Source organism: Euphorbia lathyris, chromosome 2, assembly GCF_963576675.1.
Source record: "Euphorbia lathyris chromosome 2, ddEupLath1.1, whole genome shotgun sequence".
In the NCBI taxonomy this organism is placed as follows: Eukaryota; Viridiplantae; Streptophyta; class Magnoliopsida; order Malpighiales; family Euphorbiaceae; genus Euphorbia; species Euphorbia lathyris.
Genome location: NC_088911.1, coordinates 112,670,258 through 112,687,286, shown reverse-complemented (window position 1 = coordinate 112,687,286; position 17,029 = coordinate 112,670,258). Strand labels below are relative to the sequence as shown.

At 35.1% G+C, this 17,029-nt stretch overlaps 2 protein-coding genes across 2 annotated transcripts; both read left to right on the top strand.

Moving 5' to 3' along the window:
* The first annotated feature begins 130 nt into the window (after positions 1–130).
* Positions 131–11,629, top strand: LOC136219496 (probable peroxygenase 3). The gene is made up of 7 exons (XM_066006918.1): positions 131–527; positions 8,587–8,745; positions 10,243–10,392; positions 10,482–10,567; positions 10,642–10,736; positions 11,041–11,166; positions 11,260–11,629. Exons 1-7 carry the CDS (start codon positions 416–418, stop codon positions 11,423–11,425), a joined length of 894 nt encoding a protein of 297 aa, XP_065862990.1. The 5' UTR covers positions 131–415; the 3' UTR covers positions 11,426–11,629.
* A 3,186-nt stretch (positions 11,630–14,815) lies between these two features.
* LOC136219494 (peroxygenase-like) lies at positions 14,816–16,953 on the top strand. The gene is made up of 6 exons (XM_066006916.1): positions 14,816–15,026; positions 15,811–15,960; positions 16,050–16,135; positions 16,234–16,328; positions 16,400–16,525; positions 16,598–16,953. Exons 1-6 carry the CDS (start codon positions 14,927–14,929, stop codon positions 16,749–16,751), a joined length of 711 nt encoding a protein of 236 aa, XP_065862988.1. The 5' UTR covers positions 14,816–14,926; the 3' UTR covers positions 16,752–16,953.
* Positions 16,954–17,029: the final 76 nt, after the last annotated feature.

Sequence of the window (17,029 nt, the reverse complement as noted above, 5' to 3'; positions counted from 1 at the left end):
TCAGAGTATCCTCGTCTCTCCGGTTATTCCTTCAAATCTTCGGTTATTTTTAGTTTTTTCATTTATCAGGTTCTTCCTATTTCGTACAGTCTGATTGATCTCTCTATTTATTTCTCTAATCTGATCGATTTTTTGGTTTCATCTGGCTTCATCGATTTTGAGGTTGACGAGCTCTCATCGGATTCCTCACCTCACCAGACGTTGTCTTGGCAGTCACCGGAAGCCACTTTTTGTTATTTGTTAGCATCCTGCCTCTTGTTTTCCTTCACTAACCCCTCCGTTCGTATGGGAGTTCTGAGCAATTCCTGTTCTCTTATTTGCCCTTCTATTAAGGATAAGTTCCCGTAACCGGGCATCTTCCTCATCGGAACCGTCTGAGATAGCGAAGTCACCTCCACAGCCTCCGGAGTTATTAATGACGGAGCTTACTTTTCAACATCGATCCTCTCCTCCAAACCGTGGTTCATCATCTTTTCCTCGTGAATCCATCAAAAACTCTTATCTGCCTTATGCTTTCAAGGACGAAGGTAAAGCATTATTTTCTAGTACTCCATTTCCTTCGTGTCCTACTGTTTTTAATATGGTTGCTAGTACTAGCACTTTTACTACATCAGTATTTGCCTCAGATTGTTCTATTTGGATTATTGATAATGGCACTAGTAATCTTACTCATTTTACTAGTAATCTTACTCATTTTACTTCTTATGAATCTGTTTATTCCAATAAATTGGTCCATTTGCCTGATGGCTCTAAATACTATTGAATATATTGGTTCAATTAATATAGGACCTAATTTTACACTTCAAGATGTTCTTCGCATTCCTACTTTTACGCATAATCTGTTGTCTGTTGGCAAATTAATACATGATTCTAAATTGGTGATTAAGTTTCTCTCTAATATCTGCTTATTCCAAGACTCGTTTTCTAATCACCTTGTTGCCATTGGTTTTTTCCATAGAGGGCTTTACTATCTTACATCCCATTCATTTTCTCATACTATTTTAGAACAATTTTCTGGTACTATTACTGCTAATGTTGCAACTCATCCGCATATTACGGATTTATGGCATTACCGTTTAGGACATGCTTCGGTTTCAAAGTTACAACATATTTCTGCTATTTCTACTATATCAGATACTTTGCCTTGTGTTGTATGCCTTTTGGCAAAACAACATCGTATTTTATTTTCTCGTATTCCTATTTCTACTAATACTTCATTTGAGTTGCTACATATCGATCTATGGGGTCCGTATAAATTGGCTACTTTAACTGGCGCGAAATATTTTCTTACTATTGTTGATAATTTTACACGTGCCACATGGACAATTTTACTTAGTACTAAAACTCAAGTTTTTTCGGCTATTACGTCTTTTGTTTCTTTGATTGAAAATCAGTTTCAAGTGAAAATTAAACAAATACGTACTGATCATGGCACCGAATTTCTTAATCAAACTTGTTTTGAATTCTTTAGTTCTAAAGGAATTATACATCAGAAATCGTGTGTTCACACACCTCAACAAAATGGTATTGTTGAACGTAAACATAAACACTTGCTTGAAATCACTCGGGCACTACTTTTTCATGCTTCTTTACCTAAGCAATTTTGGGTTGAGACACTATTGACTGCCACGTACCTCATTAATATTTTGCCCACTCCCTTATTACAATGGAAGTCCCATATGAAAAATTACATAATAAAATTCCAGATTATAATTTTTTACGAACTTTTGATTGTCAATGTTATTTTTCCAATCTACATCCTTCTCGGGATAAATTGGATCCGCGTGCTTTTTCTGGTATTTTTTTGGATTATGATATTGATCACAAAGCATATAAAATTTACAATTCGTTAACTCAGAAAATAGTTATTTCTTGAGATGTTATTTTCCATGAAACTGTATTTCCTTATTCTTCTTTCCCTCATATTTCCCCTTCTCTTACTCCTTTACCGTTACCATTTGATCCACCTGTACTTCCATCTTTTTCTACACCCTATACATGTAAATTCACATTTATCCACACCTGACTCATTACCCATTAGGTCTTCTCATTCTCCACTTTCTCCTAACATTACAAATTCCACTATTCCTACTACTCTTCCCAATAATTCAAATACCCCTACCCATTCCAACATTCCTACTACTCTTTCCAACAATTTAAATACTAATAATTCCAATATCCATACCTCTGTACCTACCTCCTCTATATATGGGACTTCTTCTCTTCTACCTTCTAAGGATAATATTCTTTCAAGTCCTTTCTTAAACATTTCGTTCTCTTCAACCATTCCACCCTCCTCTATTGTACCTATTTCTTCTTCAATTAATCCCACACCTTTACCTATTCCTCGTAGCAGATTTGGTCGCCCGCTTAAAACACCTTCATGGCAACAAGATTTTGCTGTTACTATTAAAACTACTTCATCTTCTTCTCCTACTATTTCTTGTTTACCTCCTTTTAGTGCTCAATATTCTACATTCCTTTCCACTCTTGATTCTGATTTTGAACCCACCACATACCAACAAGCATGTTCTAATCCTAATTGGGTTCAAGCTATGGAGGCAGAATTACGAGCCTTGGATGACAATGACACTTGGGATCTCACTACCCTTCCTAAAGGCAAGAAAGCCATTTCTACTCGATGGGTTTTTCACATTAAACGTCATCCTGATGGGTCCGTTGATCGTTATAAGGCTAGATTAGTAGCTCGGGGATACAATTAAATTCAAGGTATTGACTATACTGAGAGCTTTTCTCCCGTTGCTAAGGTTGTTACCGTTCGGTTAATGATCGCTTTTGCTTCTGCCCATACTTGGCCTATTCACCAACTTGATATTAATAATGCCTACCTTCATGGTTTTGTGGATGAAGATATTTATCTTCAACCTCCTGATGGGTACTTTAAAGCTTCACTTGGACAGGTTTGTAAATTGCGTAAATCGCTATATGGCCTTAAACAGGTCGGTCGTCAATGGAATAAGGAATTTACTTCTCGACTTATTGAGTATGGTTTTAAACAAACACCTTGTGATCATTGCCTTTTCACTTATGATCATTCTAATATCTTCCTTGTTTTTATCGTTTATGTTGACGACATTCTTATTACCGCAAATTCTTCTGATGCTATTCAAAATGTCAAAAATCATTTACATGCACTCTTTACCATAAAGGAACTTGGTCTCGTCAAATATTTTTTGGGCATTGAGTTAGATCGGGACACTACTGGCTTTTTTTGTCCCAACGTAAATATATCTCGGATTTATTGTCTGATACGGGACTTACAACAACTCATTCCTCACCTTGTCCCATGCAACCCGGTCTTACTTTGGACCCGGATCTTGGCACTCTGATAGCTTATCCTGATCAATATCATCGTTTAATCGGCCGATTATTATACTTAAATTTTACTCGTCCTGATATTAGTTTCGCGGTTCAACAACTCAACCAGTTCATGACCACGCCTTGTACTCATCATCTTGAAGCCGCGTTTTATCTTCTTCGGTATCTTAAGGGTACCCTTCATTATGGCTTGTTTTATGGTGCTTCCGCTAATCTTCACCTTACCGCCTATTATAATACTAACTGGGGTCGTTGTAAAACATCTCGTCGTTCTGTTAGTGGTTTTTGCATTTTTCTCGGCACTTCATTGATATCTTGGAAGGCTAAAAAGCAACCCATTGTTAGTAAATCTTTCGCTGAAGCCGAATACCGCAGTATGGCGAGTACGAGTTGCAAACTTAAGTGGCTTTCTTACTTACTTCGTGAATTTCATGTTCCCCTCCATTTACCTATTCCACTTCATTGTGATAATAAGGCCGCTATTTATATTGCTTCTAATCCCGTTTTTCATGAACGTACCAAACATTTGGACATTGATTGTCATATTGTTCGTAAACTTCTTCTTTCCGGCTTTCTTTCCACTCCTCACATTTCCACCAAATTTCAACTTGCTAATCTTTTTACTAAACCGCTATCCGCTCCTTCTCTTCAATTTTTTCTTCCCAAGCTGGGTCTTGTTTCATCACAACCTCCATCTTGAAAGGGGGGTATTAGAGTATAATAGAGTTACTTTATATGTAAGGGTACTCTTGTAATTACTTGTAAATAATATAGGATCATTTGGTAATTATCTCACTCTCATGTAATAGTATAAATAGGTGTAAATACTTATTAATAAATAAGTGAGTATATTTTAATTTTGTTCCCTCTACTCACAGATATAGATTGAAACAACCGAAAAAATATGGAGAAATACAGTGAAACCTCTATAAATTAATACTCAATAAATTAATAAACTCTCTAAAATAATAATTTCTTCTGGTCCCGACTTGGGCCAGTTCAAAAAATGATTAATTTTAATAAATTAATAAGATAATAATTTTCTGGAACAACTCTTTATAAATACATTGTATTATTACCTCTATAAATTAATAATTTCTTAATTAAATATGCGAAATATATATAGATATACATACTTAGGATAATTTAGTAAAAATATGAATTTATAGTATTTTGTTTTTTCTTGAAATTTGAATCTAGTTGAATTTCATCTCTAACTATTCTCAGTGCATTCAAAAGTTCTGGCGTATCTTTGTCAAATTGTAACAAAAAATTATAAAGAGTTGATGATGTTATAATTGCTTCATTTCTTGTGATTGGTTTCAAAGGTACCGAATCATCCTCAGCTTCATCCTCAATTGAATTTTGCTTAATGCTCGACACAATTTCTTCTAAACTTGAGCATTCATTGTTTTCACCTGGATAATCCAATATTTGATTGACATCCATTGGATTGCGGTAACCAAACTGACCAATCGTTCCCTCAAGGTCATGAATGTCTTCAGTGGTTATTGCCTCTAAATTCATTGTGACAGATTCATAAAAAGTCTATTTTTGGTATGATTTGAAACAACATTCCATATAAATGTATATAGGAATTCATTAACTATAATATATTGAATATTTTTAACATAAATACAATGAACTTCCGAGTTCAATTAACTTATATAATGCACATTTAATCTTATTTGTTCATTGATTTTAGACAAAAACTTTATTTAAATTAGTAATTTAAACTTTATTTTTAAAAAAATTTAAAATCACTCTATAAATTAATAATTATTAATTTATCGATTAATTAATAACTCTCTAAATTAATAAAATTTCATGGTCCCAACATTATTAATTTATAGAGGTTTTACTGTAGTTGTGAAGTTTCAATTTGATATAATCCCGATGTAAGTAATGAAAAACTTGGTTATGATTATGAAAAGTAAAAAGAAGGACAATTTAATGTACTATAGATATAGTAGTATATATATTGTGGTTGAATTTTGTATATCCCTAGATAAGTTTGTAATAAGATAGAAAAAGACTAAGTAATAAGATAGAAAAAGACTCAAAAAAGGGGTCAGGAACCGTGGACTCTACTTCGATGCTCAAGTAAGCTTTTAGGAACGAGATGAGGATGAACACAACAATGAATAAAAGTTGAGTAATGAGCTAATGATTAAATGTGTACCTTGGAGATTGTCTCGCTCTATTTATAATGTACTTGAGCTAAGTGAGGTAGTTATAAATCTTGAAGCGTGTAGGAACATGTATCACCTATTGATAGATGAAGTCGTGTATCTACTAAGCAGGAATCTGTTTACTTCAAACCCACTAGGTCCGTTATCGATGAAATTGGGGGCAATGTGCCTTGATCTCTGGCCAGATCCGTTATGATCCATCGTGTCATGGGACCCATTCGTGTGGGTGATAGTGTCATCTTTTGTGATGGTGCCACGTAGATCCCAACTCATGGGTGATCGAGTGGTCTTTCATGATAGTGCCACGTGGGTTAGTTTATATTCGTCTAATGTCAAACCTGCTTTCAGTTTCGTCATGTTGGCCGAAAGGTCTAGGGCCATTTTGATGGGCCTAGATCTGTGCCTTCTATTTTGGTGATTTAAAAGGTAGACTGATGTGTCAAGGTGCATTTATATATGGGGAGCGCTGTTTGAGCTGGCGGTTGTCTATCCCCGCTTATCATGTGTTGTTAGTGGCATCATTATTGCACATGCGTGCCAGGAGTAGTTAATGCTCTTTGATCATTGCAACTTGGTAATGATGATAGTTGTCTCTTTAATTTCTCCGTGAACCTATAAAAGGTATGGAGTTTGTTTTTACTCTTCTTTCGTCTAATGTTACTCTCGTGGATTGTTATGGATTCTTTGACTGTGGTCATGGCTCCTAAAAGGAAAAATCCCAAGAAACTTTCAGAAAAAAGGCTGATAAAGCGTTTGGAAAGAAAATCAATCCTCAAGTTGAGGAACAACCTTCTTTGTTGTCGCCAAAAAAGTTGTGTTCTTTCATTTTTGGGTGCAGATGGATATTCGTCTTCCTTTCACTTCTTGTAGGGTGAATAATGACCTTTTTTTATATTTATTCCGAATATATATATAGTAGGCCCCTTGTGACAGTATCGTGGACATCTTACAAACATCTTGCAAGAGTTTGTGATGTATCCATCTCAGATTTCCACAATTTTTGGCTAAAACTTTTAGCTTTAACGAAGATTTCTCAAGATATGAGAATTGCTTTGGACGGGCTATATTCCTTCGAATTTGGCCTCCGATATTGAAGTCTACAGATGATCTTATTATATAGAAGAGTAAAAACGGGACCATTTTTCTTATTAATAAAAATGATAATTTTAAGGATTTCAAGATGAAGTGGTTCCTTGTTGACCAAATAATTAAGAAAGACCTAGACAATTTGTATTGTGCATTAATAAAATATAAATATAGACCCGACTGGGTTAGGTTCAAACTCAACGCATAAAGAACGAATCAGTGCGAGCTGAGCGGATCATCAAGTACATGAAGAATTCTAAATAATAATAACAATAATAATAAGTCCACGTTACAATCTTTGAGCTGAAAGATTATTAATTGATGTGTGACCAAAAAAGGAAAAGATAGTCATAATTCATCAGACGAATTTAATCAAGAAAAGCATAAATAATTATTTAATGAAAAAAAAGTAAAAGGATGCATGTGAACAGTATGGAAAAATTGAAGACCACAAATCTGATTCATTAATTCATGATAAGAAGATGTCGGTAACCACAATCAAATTTGGTTAGGTTGCTTTCTTGCCAAATATTGAAATAAAATAAAACAAAATTAACTGCTCTCTAATAATATAAATAATAAAAAGTCCACATCACAGTCTTTGAGTTGAAAGATTCTTACTATGTAATGTTACCAGCATAATTTTGAAATACCAGCTATTAACAATGGTATTTACCCTAGATTTAGATGACTGTTTATATATTTAGTAAATAAAAAATATATTTTAACAGTAAAATTATTCCCTCAATAATATTTTAACACAAATATAAATTTTTATTAAATACCTATTTTTAGTTGCCACCAACTATTAACTACCTAATAATTAAGAATTTTGTTCAATTCACCTGTTAAAAGTAGTTGTTTTGAAATTTTACTATATTTTTTATCCCTTGTTTAAAATTAAAAGGTAAAAAATAGTTCCGAAAAATGAAAACAAACGGACACTAATTATCAGCAAAATTGTCTACTACGATCCTAGACCACATTAGTCTAGGACAGCTAAGATGCTGCCACTTCAGCATTTGAGCTGATGTGGCAGCATCTTAGTGGTATCGGATTCGCATAACTTTCTGCAATCGATTTCTTGATGCAATCCAATGATACTTTAATATATACATATATATATCTCTCTATCTATATATTTATATATATAAAGTAGTGCTCACATGAACACTACTGACCAAATGTTCCATAGAAAAACCACGTTATTTTCAGAATCATTTAAGACTCGTAACACGTATATTAATAAATAATGAGTGCCTAATGTAACAAAAAAAAATAATTGATTAACAACTCAATAGCAAAACCCTTATAACTAAAAGCCTTCAAGACCCTCTAAAAATGAAAAATCTGAATCTCATCTTGACTAAAGTAAAGATACACTTTAATTAGGTAATAGGTAATGAGAATTCCGTTTCATTAAATTTCTCATAAAGTTTAAAGTTTCCATTTTCATCTATACATATAGACTATCAATCCATCAATAGATAAATAATTTGAAAGCAGCTCTAAAATCTTTGGTTGAAAATACTACCCCTAGCCTCTTTCTTCTAATATTATTAGTAATCTTTAGCAACATAGTTACATAGGTATTATCATTTATAGAATCTAGTTTTTTTTTTTTAAGATGAGAATCATGCAGCAAGAGGGCGAGCCTTGGCGCAACGGTAAACGTTGTTGTCGTGTGATCAAGAGGTCACGGGTTCGAGTCTTAGGAGCGGCCTCTTGGTGGGACCCGATACGTAGTGCGACCGGGCCGCCCCTTTATGAGAATCATGCAGCTAAAAAGAAATCAACTTTTCTTTTATAGAAAAAGGATAAAAGTTTCAAAGTAGATTTAAAGGTAGGCATCATCATATATATGAATGTGATAGTTTTCTTACAAACTGTCACGTGCAATAATTAAGGGACCATTGGTTGGGTAGACACAATCTTTCCACACTCTAGATAAACGGAACATTTCGTGCAGAAAACACTCACACATATTCTAGAGAAAGAAGCAGCTGGAAAATTATAGAGGAAATCGAAATGGCAGAAGCTGATTCACTGGCAACAATAGCACCTGAAGCACCTATTACTTCTGAAAGACCAGTTGCTGATGCTTTGGAAACCACCTTGCCTAAGCCTTGTAAGTTTTATTTCAATTGTTATTTTGATGATGAATGAATGTAGTTTTTAGGGAAGTGCACATATACATCAATGTAAGAATTAAGAAATAGTAAAATTTTATCTTTAACGTTTTCAATTTGGAGTAATTTAGGGTGGAAAATAACGGTACCTGTAGCAATTTTGGATCTACAACAACAACAACAAAGCCTTAGTCCCGAAATGATTCGGGGTCGGCTAACATGAACCATCATATAAAACCGTGAAAATCAAGTCGTGTCAGCGACACAGATTCGCTCCCTCCACTCCGTCCTATCCACTACCATATTTTCCTCAATTCCCAATAAACTCATATCACTCTCGATCACCCTCCTCCAAGTTTGCTTAGGTCTTCCCCTACCCCTCACCACTACATCCCTTTGCCACTCTTCGGTTCTCCTAACCGGCGCATCAAGCGCTCTACGTCTCACATGGCCAAACCACCTTAGTCGGTTTTCTCTCATTTTATTCTCAATAGATGTGACCCCTACTTTTGTCCTAATTATTTCATTACGCACCCGGTCCTTTCTCGTGTGACCACACATCCATCTCAACATACGCATCTCCGCCACCGACATCTTATGGATGTGGCAGTGTTTCACTGCCCAACACTCCGTACCATATAACAATGCTGGTCTAATTGCCGTCCGGTAGAATTTTCCCTTCAATCTATTAGGCATGCCGGGATCACAAAGGAAACCCGTAGCACTCTTTGGATCTAGGTAACATATTTTATAAAACAGACCTAAAGGCAAGGGGCACAGGGTGTCAGAGTCAGACCGTTGGTGCACTCCCGACCATTAGGAACCACGTCTAATATGAGTATTTAGAAGGAGTGGTTAAGGGGTGGTTTTGTCCTACCCGCTTCTCCATCTTCATCTGTGAGGTACTGATTACATTCCAGTAGATGAAGAATTACACAGTTTTGTGTTTTCACTACAAGAAAAACTGGAAATACCAGCGGAATTCTCCAGCAGAATAAATACCACTAGCAATTACCGACGGACTTTGGTGGATCATATTCCGCTGGTAAAACGCATTTTTCTTGTAGTATTTTCTCAGCCCAAACCAAAATGACATTAAGATACATTTTTTTTTTATTGAAATAATGTCCACTCACTCCGAACAGACACATAATTAACAGCTTTTGCTAGAGCATGGACAACCGAATTCATTGAACGCTTAATAAAGGAGATAGAGCACAGCTCTAAATCTCGTAATAAATGATCAAAAATAATATCAACTAAATACGAAGGACCTTTTAAACCCATTTGAATTGCCTTCACTATGACGAGACAATCTCACTGGGGCGATGCTTCTTAATCCAACTTAAAGCTTCTTTGACAGTGATAGCCTCGACTAGCTGAGGACTGAGATTTCATTGAAAAGCTCCCACCTTAACTAGAATGCATTCAACAACATTAAGGTACATTTAAACCTTATCCTATGAATATATACTTATGGTGATAATTACCGACAGATATGGCAAGAGCACTGAAAGCTCCTGATACAGAACATCCTAATGGATCAGCAGACCATGAGCATAATGGTATGAGTGTACTTCAGCAGCATGTGGCCTTCTTTGACCAAGACAAAAATGGAATTGTTTACCCCTGGGAGACTTATGCTGGTATTTTACTTGTATTTTATCAGTTGCCTCTTATTCTTAATTCTTTCTTTCTGAATTAATTTATACTTTCTGTTGTCCAATTACAACAGGATCCCGTCAACTTGGTTTCAATATTATTGTCTCTCTTCTGTTGGGTATTCTTATCAATTTAGTCTTGAGCTATTCGACCCTACCTGTAAGTTAATGTGTGCACATTTGATTGAACATCCTGTTTCTACCAGTAAGTATACTAACATTATTTCGAAACAGGGGTGGTTTCCTTCCCCTCTTCTTCCGATATATATACGTAACATACACAAATGCAAGCATGGCAGTGATTCAGGAACCTACGACACTGAAGGACGGTAATTAATCAACCTGTCTTCAGGTCTTATTATGGTCTTGTTCTTGATGATTGTAGTAGGTTGATTCATTATAGTCGCTCTGTGAATAGGTTGATTCATTATAGTCGCTCTGTGAATAGGGTTGCGCATGAACTTGCAAGGGCATCCTATTCTATGTCAGGACTGATGGAGTGACATACTAGTGCTCCAGATTTCATTGTTCAAGTCTTAGTATTCTGATTCTATTTAATGCATGGTCTAACTAACTATGCACACAATATACTGTATTACCATCTTAATTCCCAGTATTCATTGTTTGGTGCAGGTATATGCCTGTGAATCTTGAGAACATTTTCAGCAAATATGCTAAAACTGTACCAGACAAGTTAACATTTAAAGAGGTTTTGCACATGACTGAAGGAAATCGACTTTTCTTTGACATCATGGGATGGTTTGTTCTTCTCAGATAAAAACTAAACCTTCTTAATATCTTGTGATTTTAGATAGTATTTTTAATGTTTTGGAAATGTAATTAATGATGCAGGGCATTAGCTAAATTAGAGTGGATTCTCCTTTATATTCTTGCAAAAGATGAAGAAGGGTATCTGACTAAAGAAGCTGCACGAGGATGTTTTGATGGTAGCTTGTTCGAGTATATTGCTAAAAAGAACAAGAGCAGTGGGGATAAAATGAGTTTTAAAAATAAATAAAGCAATGGTGGACACAGTATAATTGTTCTCCAGATGATATTGTGGTGTAATAAATTAAGTGATGGTAGTTGCTTTTCTCTGCAGAAATTGCAAACCGTATGAGCTTTGTAATATATATTGAATAATGGTCAAATAACTCCGTCTTTGATTTCTTGACAGAAACACAGAAAGAGCACCCGTAATTGCTATGTTTTATTTCTTCAAGGGTATTAGTAGTGATGTATATGTATAGTTGTGCATCTTTTTCTCTATTGCTCACTCTCAGGCAATCCACGATACTCGCAGAGTGTCACATATCAGAAGAAGGACTGAAACAGATATTTTCCATTTCAGTCAGCTATTTTATCTTGCATTTCTGCTTATTTGGGTTGTTTTTATTCATTGTTAGTTGTTAGTTTTATCCTTAGTTATAAGATGGATTGTAGCCATTTGAGCTATTGGTAATCCCTAGAAAAACAGTTAGCCTAATTTAGATTCTAGAGAGTTTGTTGCGGTAACTATGATGACTCATAGTTGTACCTTGTAACCACCTCGTTCATCACTCTATTTAGAGGATGAGATTCAGGCTTAACCTATTATCGATGAGAATATAACATTTTTCAAGTATTACTCTCTTCTCTCTCTCCTAAAATTTCTTCTAAATCTGCACTTTCCTTACTATCAGAGCACAAACCTGACATTGTTATCAGAGCAATTCTTTCCTCAAGCCACCCTATAGAGGCACTAGAGCAACAACTTAAAAAACTTGCAACCCAGTTCCATGATCGATCAGAAGTTACAACAGAAAAACTGGAGAAATTGCAAAATCATTGCTAAAGGGGCTGAAATTGGGTGAAGCGGGCATATCTAGCCAAGCACCCGAACCACAACATGAGGAACATAGTGAGGAGGAAAGAGAGGAGGAGGCCGCCGAAGGTAATTTTTAAGGACCGCCCCAAGGGCCGTATCAAAGAGCAGATTTCACACCACTTGAAAGTGTGAGAAACATTCTCACACGATGTGAGGGAAGTCAACACGGTGTGTGGGTGTGAAGGGGACAACATCGACTGAATTTCAATAGTCAACAAAGTCATTTGGGTCAAGTGTCCTCTAGTCAAATTGACTCCCGCACGTCATGTGGCTGCTCCACACGGCGTGTGAGACATCCACACGCCGTGTGGCACCAATTTCAGCACTTTGGATGTGAACAATCAAAAGACAAATGTAATTTAAGATTATACCCCGATCTTGATTTTTGTTTGGTACCCAATTTGACATTCAGTTTTTCATGTAATAAAGCATCTTATACCTTGAGAGCTTGTTGTTGGAATTCCTCCATTGTGCCGATGAAGTTACGTCTCATCCTCGTTCCCCAAGCTCTAGAGTTCCAACTCCGAATCCGAAGCGACAGCCTTCTGTCCGGTTAACTAGTTCTAAGGGCGGATTCTTCTTCCCTTTTACCTTGTTAATTAGTTTGTACTATGTGCTAGATTCGGTTGTAGTCCGCTTTAACGCTTCCTTGTTGATGTTTATTCCTTGCTGTGATTCTCATAATTGATTATTGTGCAGGTTGAATACAAACTCTAAAATCCATTAGGAATTGACAATCCAGAAACCGTAGGAATTGACAAGCCGAAGACCGTAGAATTGACAAGTCGGAAACTGTAGGAATCAACACTTAGAAACCGTAGGAATTGACAAGCCACGGAACTTAGGAATCCTATTTTCTGAACCTATAAAATTAGAGTCACCTTAAGAGGGAATCGGGATTAAAGAACTTCATGAAGTTGATCAGTTTATATATAACCGTTTTTGCAATAGTAAACTGTTACTAATATATATTCGAAAATATTGTTTATTACGTATTGTAACTTAACGTCATATGTATCATCCATATGGGGTTAAAGGCATGAAAATTATCTCATATATGTTTTAGGAGTAGTTTATAGTGTAGAAACGTCATATGTATTCACCGCCTAGATAACGTGTAGAACCGAGTAGTTTAATACTTATGGATATAAATCTCGTAGATTCGATACCTAAACTTAACCAAATTTATTATTTGATAACCACTATCTCATAATTGCAGCAGCGGAAAGAGAATACGCATCGCTCAGCCGCTCATCAGACCACAAATCTCATTCATCATGATAAGGTGTCAAATTTGGTTTAGTTGTCGCTCTATTACGTCTTTCATTCAACTTCTAAGATTGGTTTTCTTGTCAAATATTGCAAAAAGACAAATATATATATATATATATATATATATATATATATATATATATATATATATATAAAAACAGAACAAAAACAAAAATAATAATAAAAAAAAATTATTTGCTCTGTAATATATAAATAATAATAATAATAAATCCACATCACAATATTTGAGTTGAAAGATTCTTAACATGGAATGTTACCAGAATAATTTTGCAATACAATACCAGCTATTGGATAACAATGGTATTTACCCTAGATTTAGATGGCTGTTTATATATTTAGTAAATAAAAAATATATTTTAAAAGTAGAAATATTTCCTCAATAATATTTTGGGTTAATTTCGAATAAAACCCAATGGTTTCATATTTTTTTTATTAAATTTGATCAATAACGACATCAAAATGAAAATTTTTCAAGAATTAAAGTTGTTTAGCATCATTTTTACTATGGAACCACATATTTTATTTTTCAAAATCATCATTTTTTGAGTTTTTCTCTCTAAATATTAACTTTCTCTCAATACACAATAGTGTTGACTAAATGTTTTATACAATTCATGTTATTTTGAAAAGCGTTTGACACTCGTGCACAATATAAAAAAAAATTATAGCAAAATGTAACATATATATTAATAAATTATGAGGGTTTAATGTAACAAAATAATTGATTACGACTCAGTAGCAAAACCCTTATAACTAAAAGCCTTCAAAATAATTGATTACGACTCAGTAGCAAAACCCTTATAACTAAAAGCCTTCAAGACCTAAAAGTTAAAAATCTAAATCTCATCTTTAGTAAAGTAAACATACAGTTTAATTAGGTACCGTAATAGGTGGTGAGAATTCCATTTCATTAAATTTCTCATAAAGTTTAAAGTTTCCATTTTCATCTATACATATAGACCACCAATCCATCAATAGATATCCATCGAGAAATACTACCCCTAGCCTCTTTCTACTAATCAAACTTTTTCTTGTTTAGCAACATAGTTACATAGGTATTATCATTTATAGATTCTAGTTTTTCATTTTAAGATGAGAATCATGCACCGAAAGAAATCAATTTTCTTTTTACAGGAAAAGGATAAAAGTTTCAAAGTAAATTTAAAGGTAGACATCATCATATATATGATAGTTTTACTACAAATTGTCACGTGCAATAGAAGCAATATTTGAGGGACCATTTGTTGGGAGGAGGACAACACCATCTTTTCACACTATAGATAAAGGGAATATTTCGTGCAGAAAGCTTTCAAACATTCTAGAGAAAGAAGCAGCTGGAAAATTAGAGAGAAAATTGAAATGGCAGAAGAGGATTCAATGGCAACAACAGCACCTCAAGCACCTGTTACTTCTGAAAGACCAGTTGCTGATGATTTAGAAATCACCTTGCCTAACCCTTGTAAGTTCTATTTCAGAAGTATTTGTTCTTTATTCTGTTTTTTTTTCAATTGTTATTTTTATGATGAATGAATGTAGTTTTTAGGAAAGCATAGATATACCCTAATGTAAGAATTTTTTTTATAATTTAGAGTAATTGGGGTCGAAATAACGGTACATGTAGCAATTTTGGGCCTAGTTAACATAACTTATACAGTGGAACCTGACCTAGACCTAGAGACAACGGGGCATGGGGTGTTGGACTGACAGTGCACTCCTGACTCTTAGGAACCACATCTAATAATAGTGGTTAAGGGGTGGTCCTCCGGGTGCTGATTGCACCCAATAGATGAAAAATTGTATATCTTTTTTTTTTCCCAGCCCAGCCCAAACCAAAATGACGTTGTTTTGGTCAGCGGTAAAAAGGCAGCCTGGTGCACTATGCGTCTCCGTTTAAGCGAGGGTCCAGATAGGGGTCCCACTACAAGGGTCTACTGCGGGCAAATCTTCCCCTGCCATTTTTTTTTGGTAAGACACCGCTCCTAAGACTCAAACCCGTTACCTCTCAGTTATACGACAACAACTGTAGAAGCAAAAAAATTTAAACTACGACAACAACTGTAGAAGCAAAAAAATTTAAACCTAGACACTATAGGCACAATTTATTTTTTGCACTCTAAGCAATCAAAGGCTGATTCCGAAATTTTTATTACTGTTAAGCGTATATACAAATTTCCCTGAAAACGTTAAGGGTACATTTAAACCTTATCCTATGAATATATACTTATGGTGATAATTGCTGGCAGATATGGCAAGAGCACTGAAAGCGCCTGATATAGAACATCCTAATGGAACTCCAGACCATGAGCATAATGGTATGAGTGTACTTCAGCAGCATGTGACCTTCTTTGACCAAGACAAAAATGGAATTGTTTACCCCTGGGAGACTTATGCTGGTATTTTACTTGTATTTTATCAGTTGCCTCTTATTCTTAATTCTTTCTTTCTGAATTAATTTATACTTTCTGTTCTCCAATTACAACAGGATCCCGTCAACTTGGTTTCAATATTATTGTTTCTCTTCTGATGGGTCTTTTTATCAATGGAGCCTTGAGCTATTCGACCCTACCTGTAAGTTAATGTGTGCTCATTTGATTGCAGATCCTGTTTCTACTTGTAAGTATACTGACATTGTTTACAATGTGTACGTACTATCTTTTTCGAAACAGGGGTGGTTTCCTTCCCCTCTTCTTCCTATATACATACGCAACATACACAAAGCCAAGCATGGCAGTGATTCAGGAACCTATGACACTGAAGGACGGTAATTAACCAACTATACACACAACATATTGTATTACCATCTTAATCCTAAGTATTCATTGTTTGGTGCAGGTATATGCCTGTGAATCTTGAGAACATTTTCAGCAAGTATGCCAAAACTGTACCGGACAAGTTAACATTTAAAGAGATGTGGCGGATGACAGAAGCAAATCGACTTACCTTTGACTTCTTTGGATGGTTTGTTCTCAGATAAAAACTAAACCTTTTTGTCTCAATAAGATTGGCTGCTAAATTCGAAGATTCATGTAGGTTGGCTGCTAAATTCGAGTGGATTCTCCTTTATCTGCTGGCAAAAGATGGAGAAGGCTATCTTTCTAAGGAAGCTACACGGCGTTGTTTTGATGGTAGCTTGTTTGAGTATGTTGCTAAACAGAACAAGAGCAGTGAGGATAAAATGAGTTAAAAAACGCAATGGTGGATACTGGCTACTGCATAGATGGAAGTATGGCTACAGTATAATTGTTCTCCAGATGATATTGTGGTGTGATAAATTTAGTGATGGTAATTACTTCTTCTGCAGAAATTGCAAACCATATGGGCTTTGTAACTTTAACCTATAAAATTAATATATTGAATAATGGTCAAATACTCTGTCTTTGATTTTTTGACTGTGCATAAATAAATCAGAAACGACAGAAAGAACACTCGCATTAGCTATATTTTATTTCTTGAAGGGTACCA

What these genes read in the sequence shown, in the direction of transcription:
- LOC136219496 (XM_066006918.1), top strand. Translation starts at nt 416, where the DNA reads ATGACGGAGCTTACTTTTCAACATCGATCCTCTCCTCCAAACCGTGGT. An exon ending in AACCACCTTGCCTAAGCCTT is followed by an intron (nt 8,746 to 10,242) that starts GTAAGTTTTATT and finishes AATTACCGACAG; the next exon opens with ATATGGCAAGAGCACTGAAA. An exon ending in CCCCTGGGAGACTTATGCTG is followed by an intron (nt 10,393 to 10,481) that starts GTATTTTACTTG and finishes CAATTACAACAG; the next exon opens with GATCCCGTCAACTTGGTTTC.
- LOC136219494 (XM_066006916.1), top strand. Translation starts at nt 14,927, where the DNA reads ATGGCAGAAGAGGATTCAATGGCAACAACAGCACCTCAAGCACCTGTT. An exon ending in CCCCTGGGAGACTTATGCTG is followed by an intron (nt 15,961 to 16,049) that starts GTATTTTACTTG and finishes CAATTACAACAG; the next exon opens with GATCCCGTCAACTTGGTTTC. An exon ending in ACCTATGACACTGAAGGACG is followed by an intron (nt 16,329 to 16,399) that starts GTAATTAACCAA and finishes TGTTTGGTGCAG; the next exon opens with GTATATGCCTGTGAATCTTG.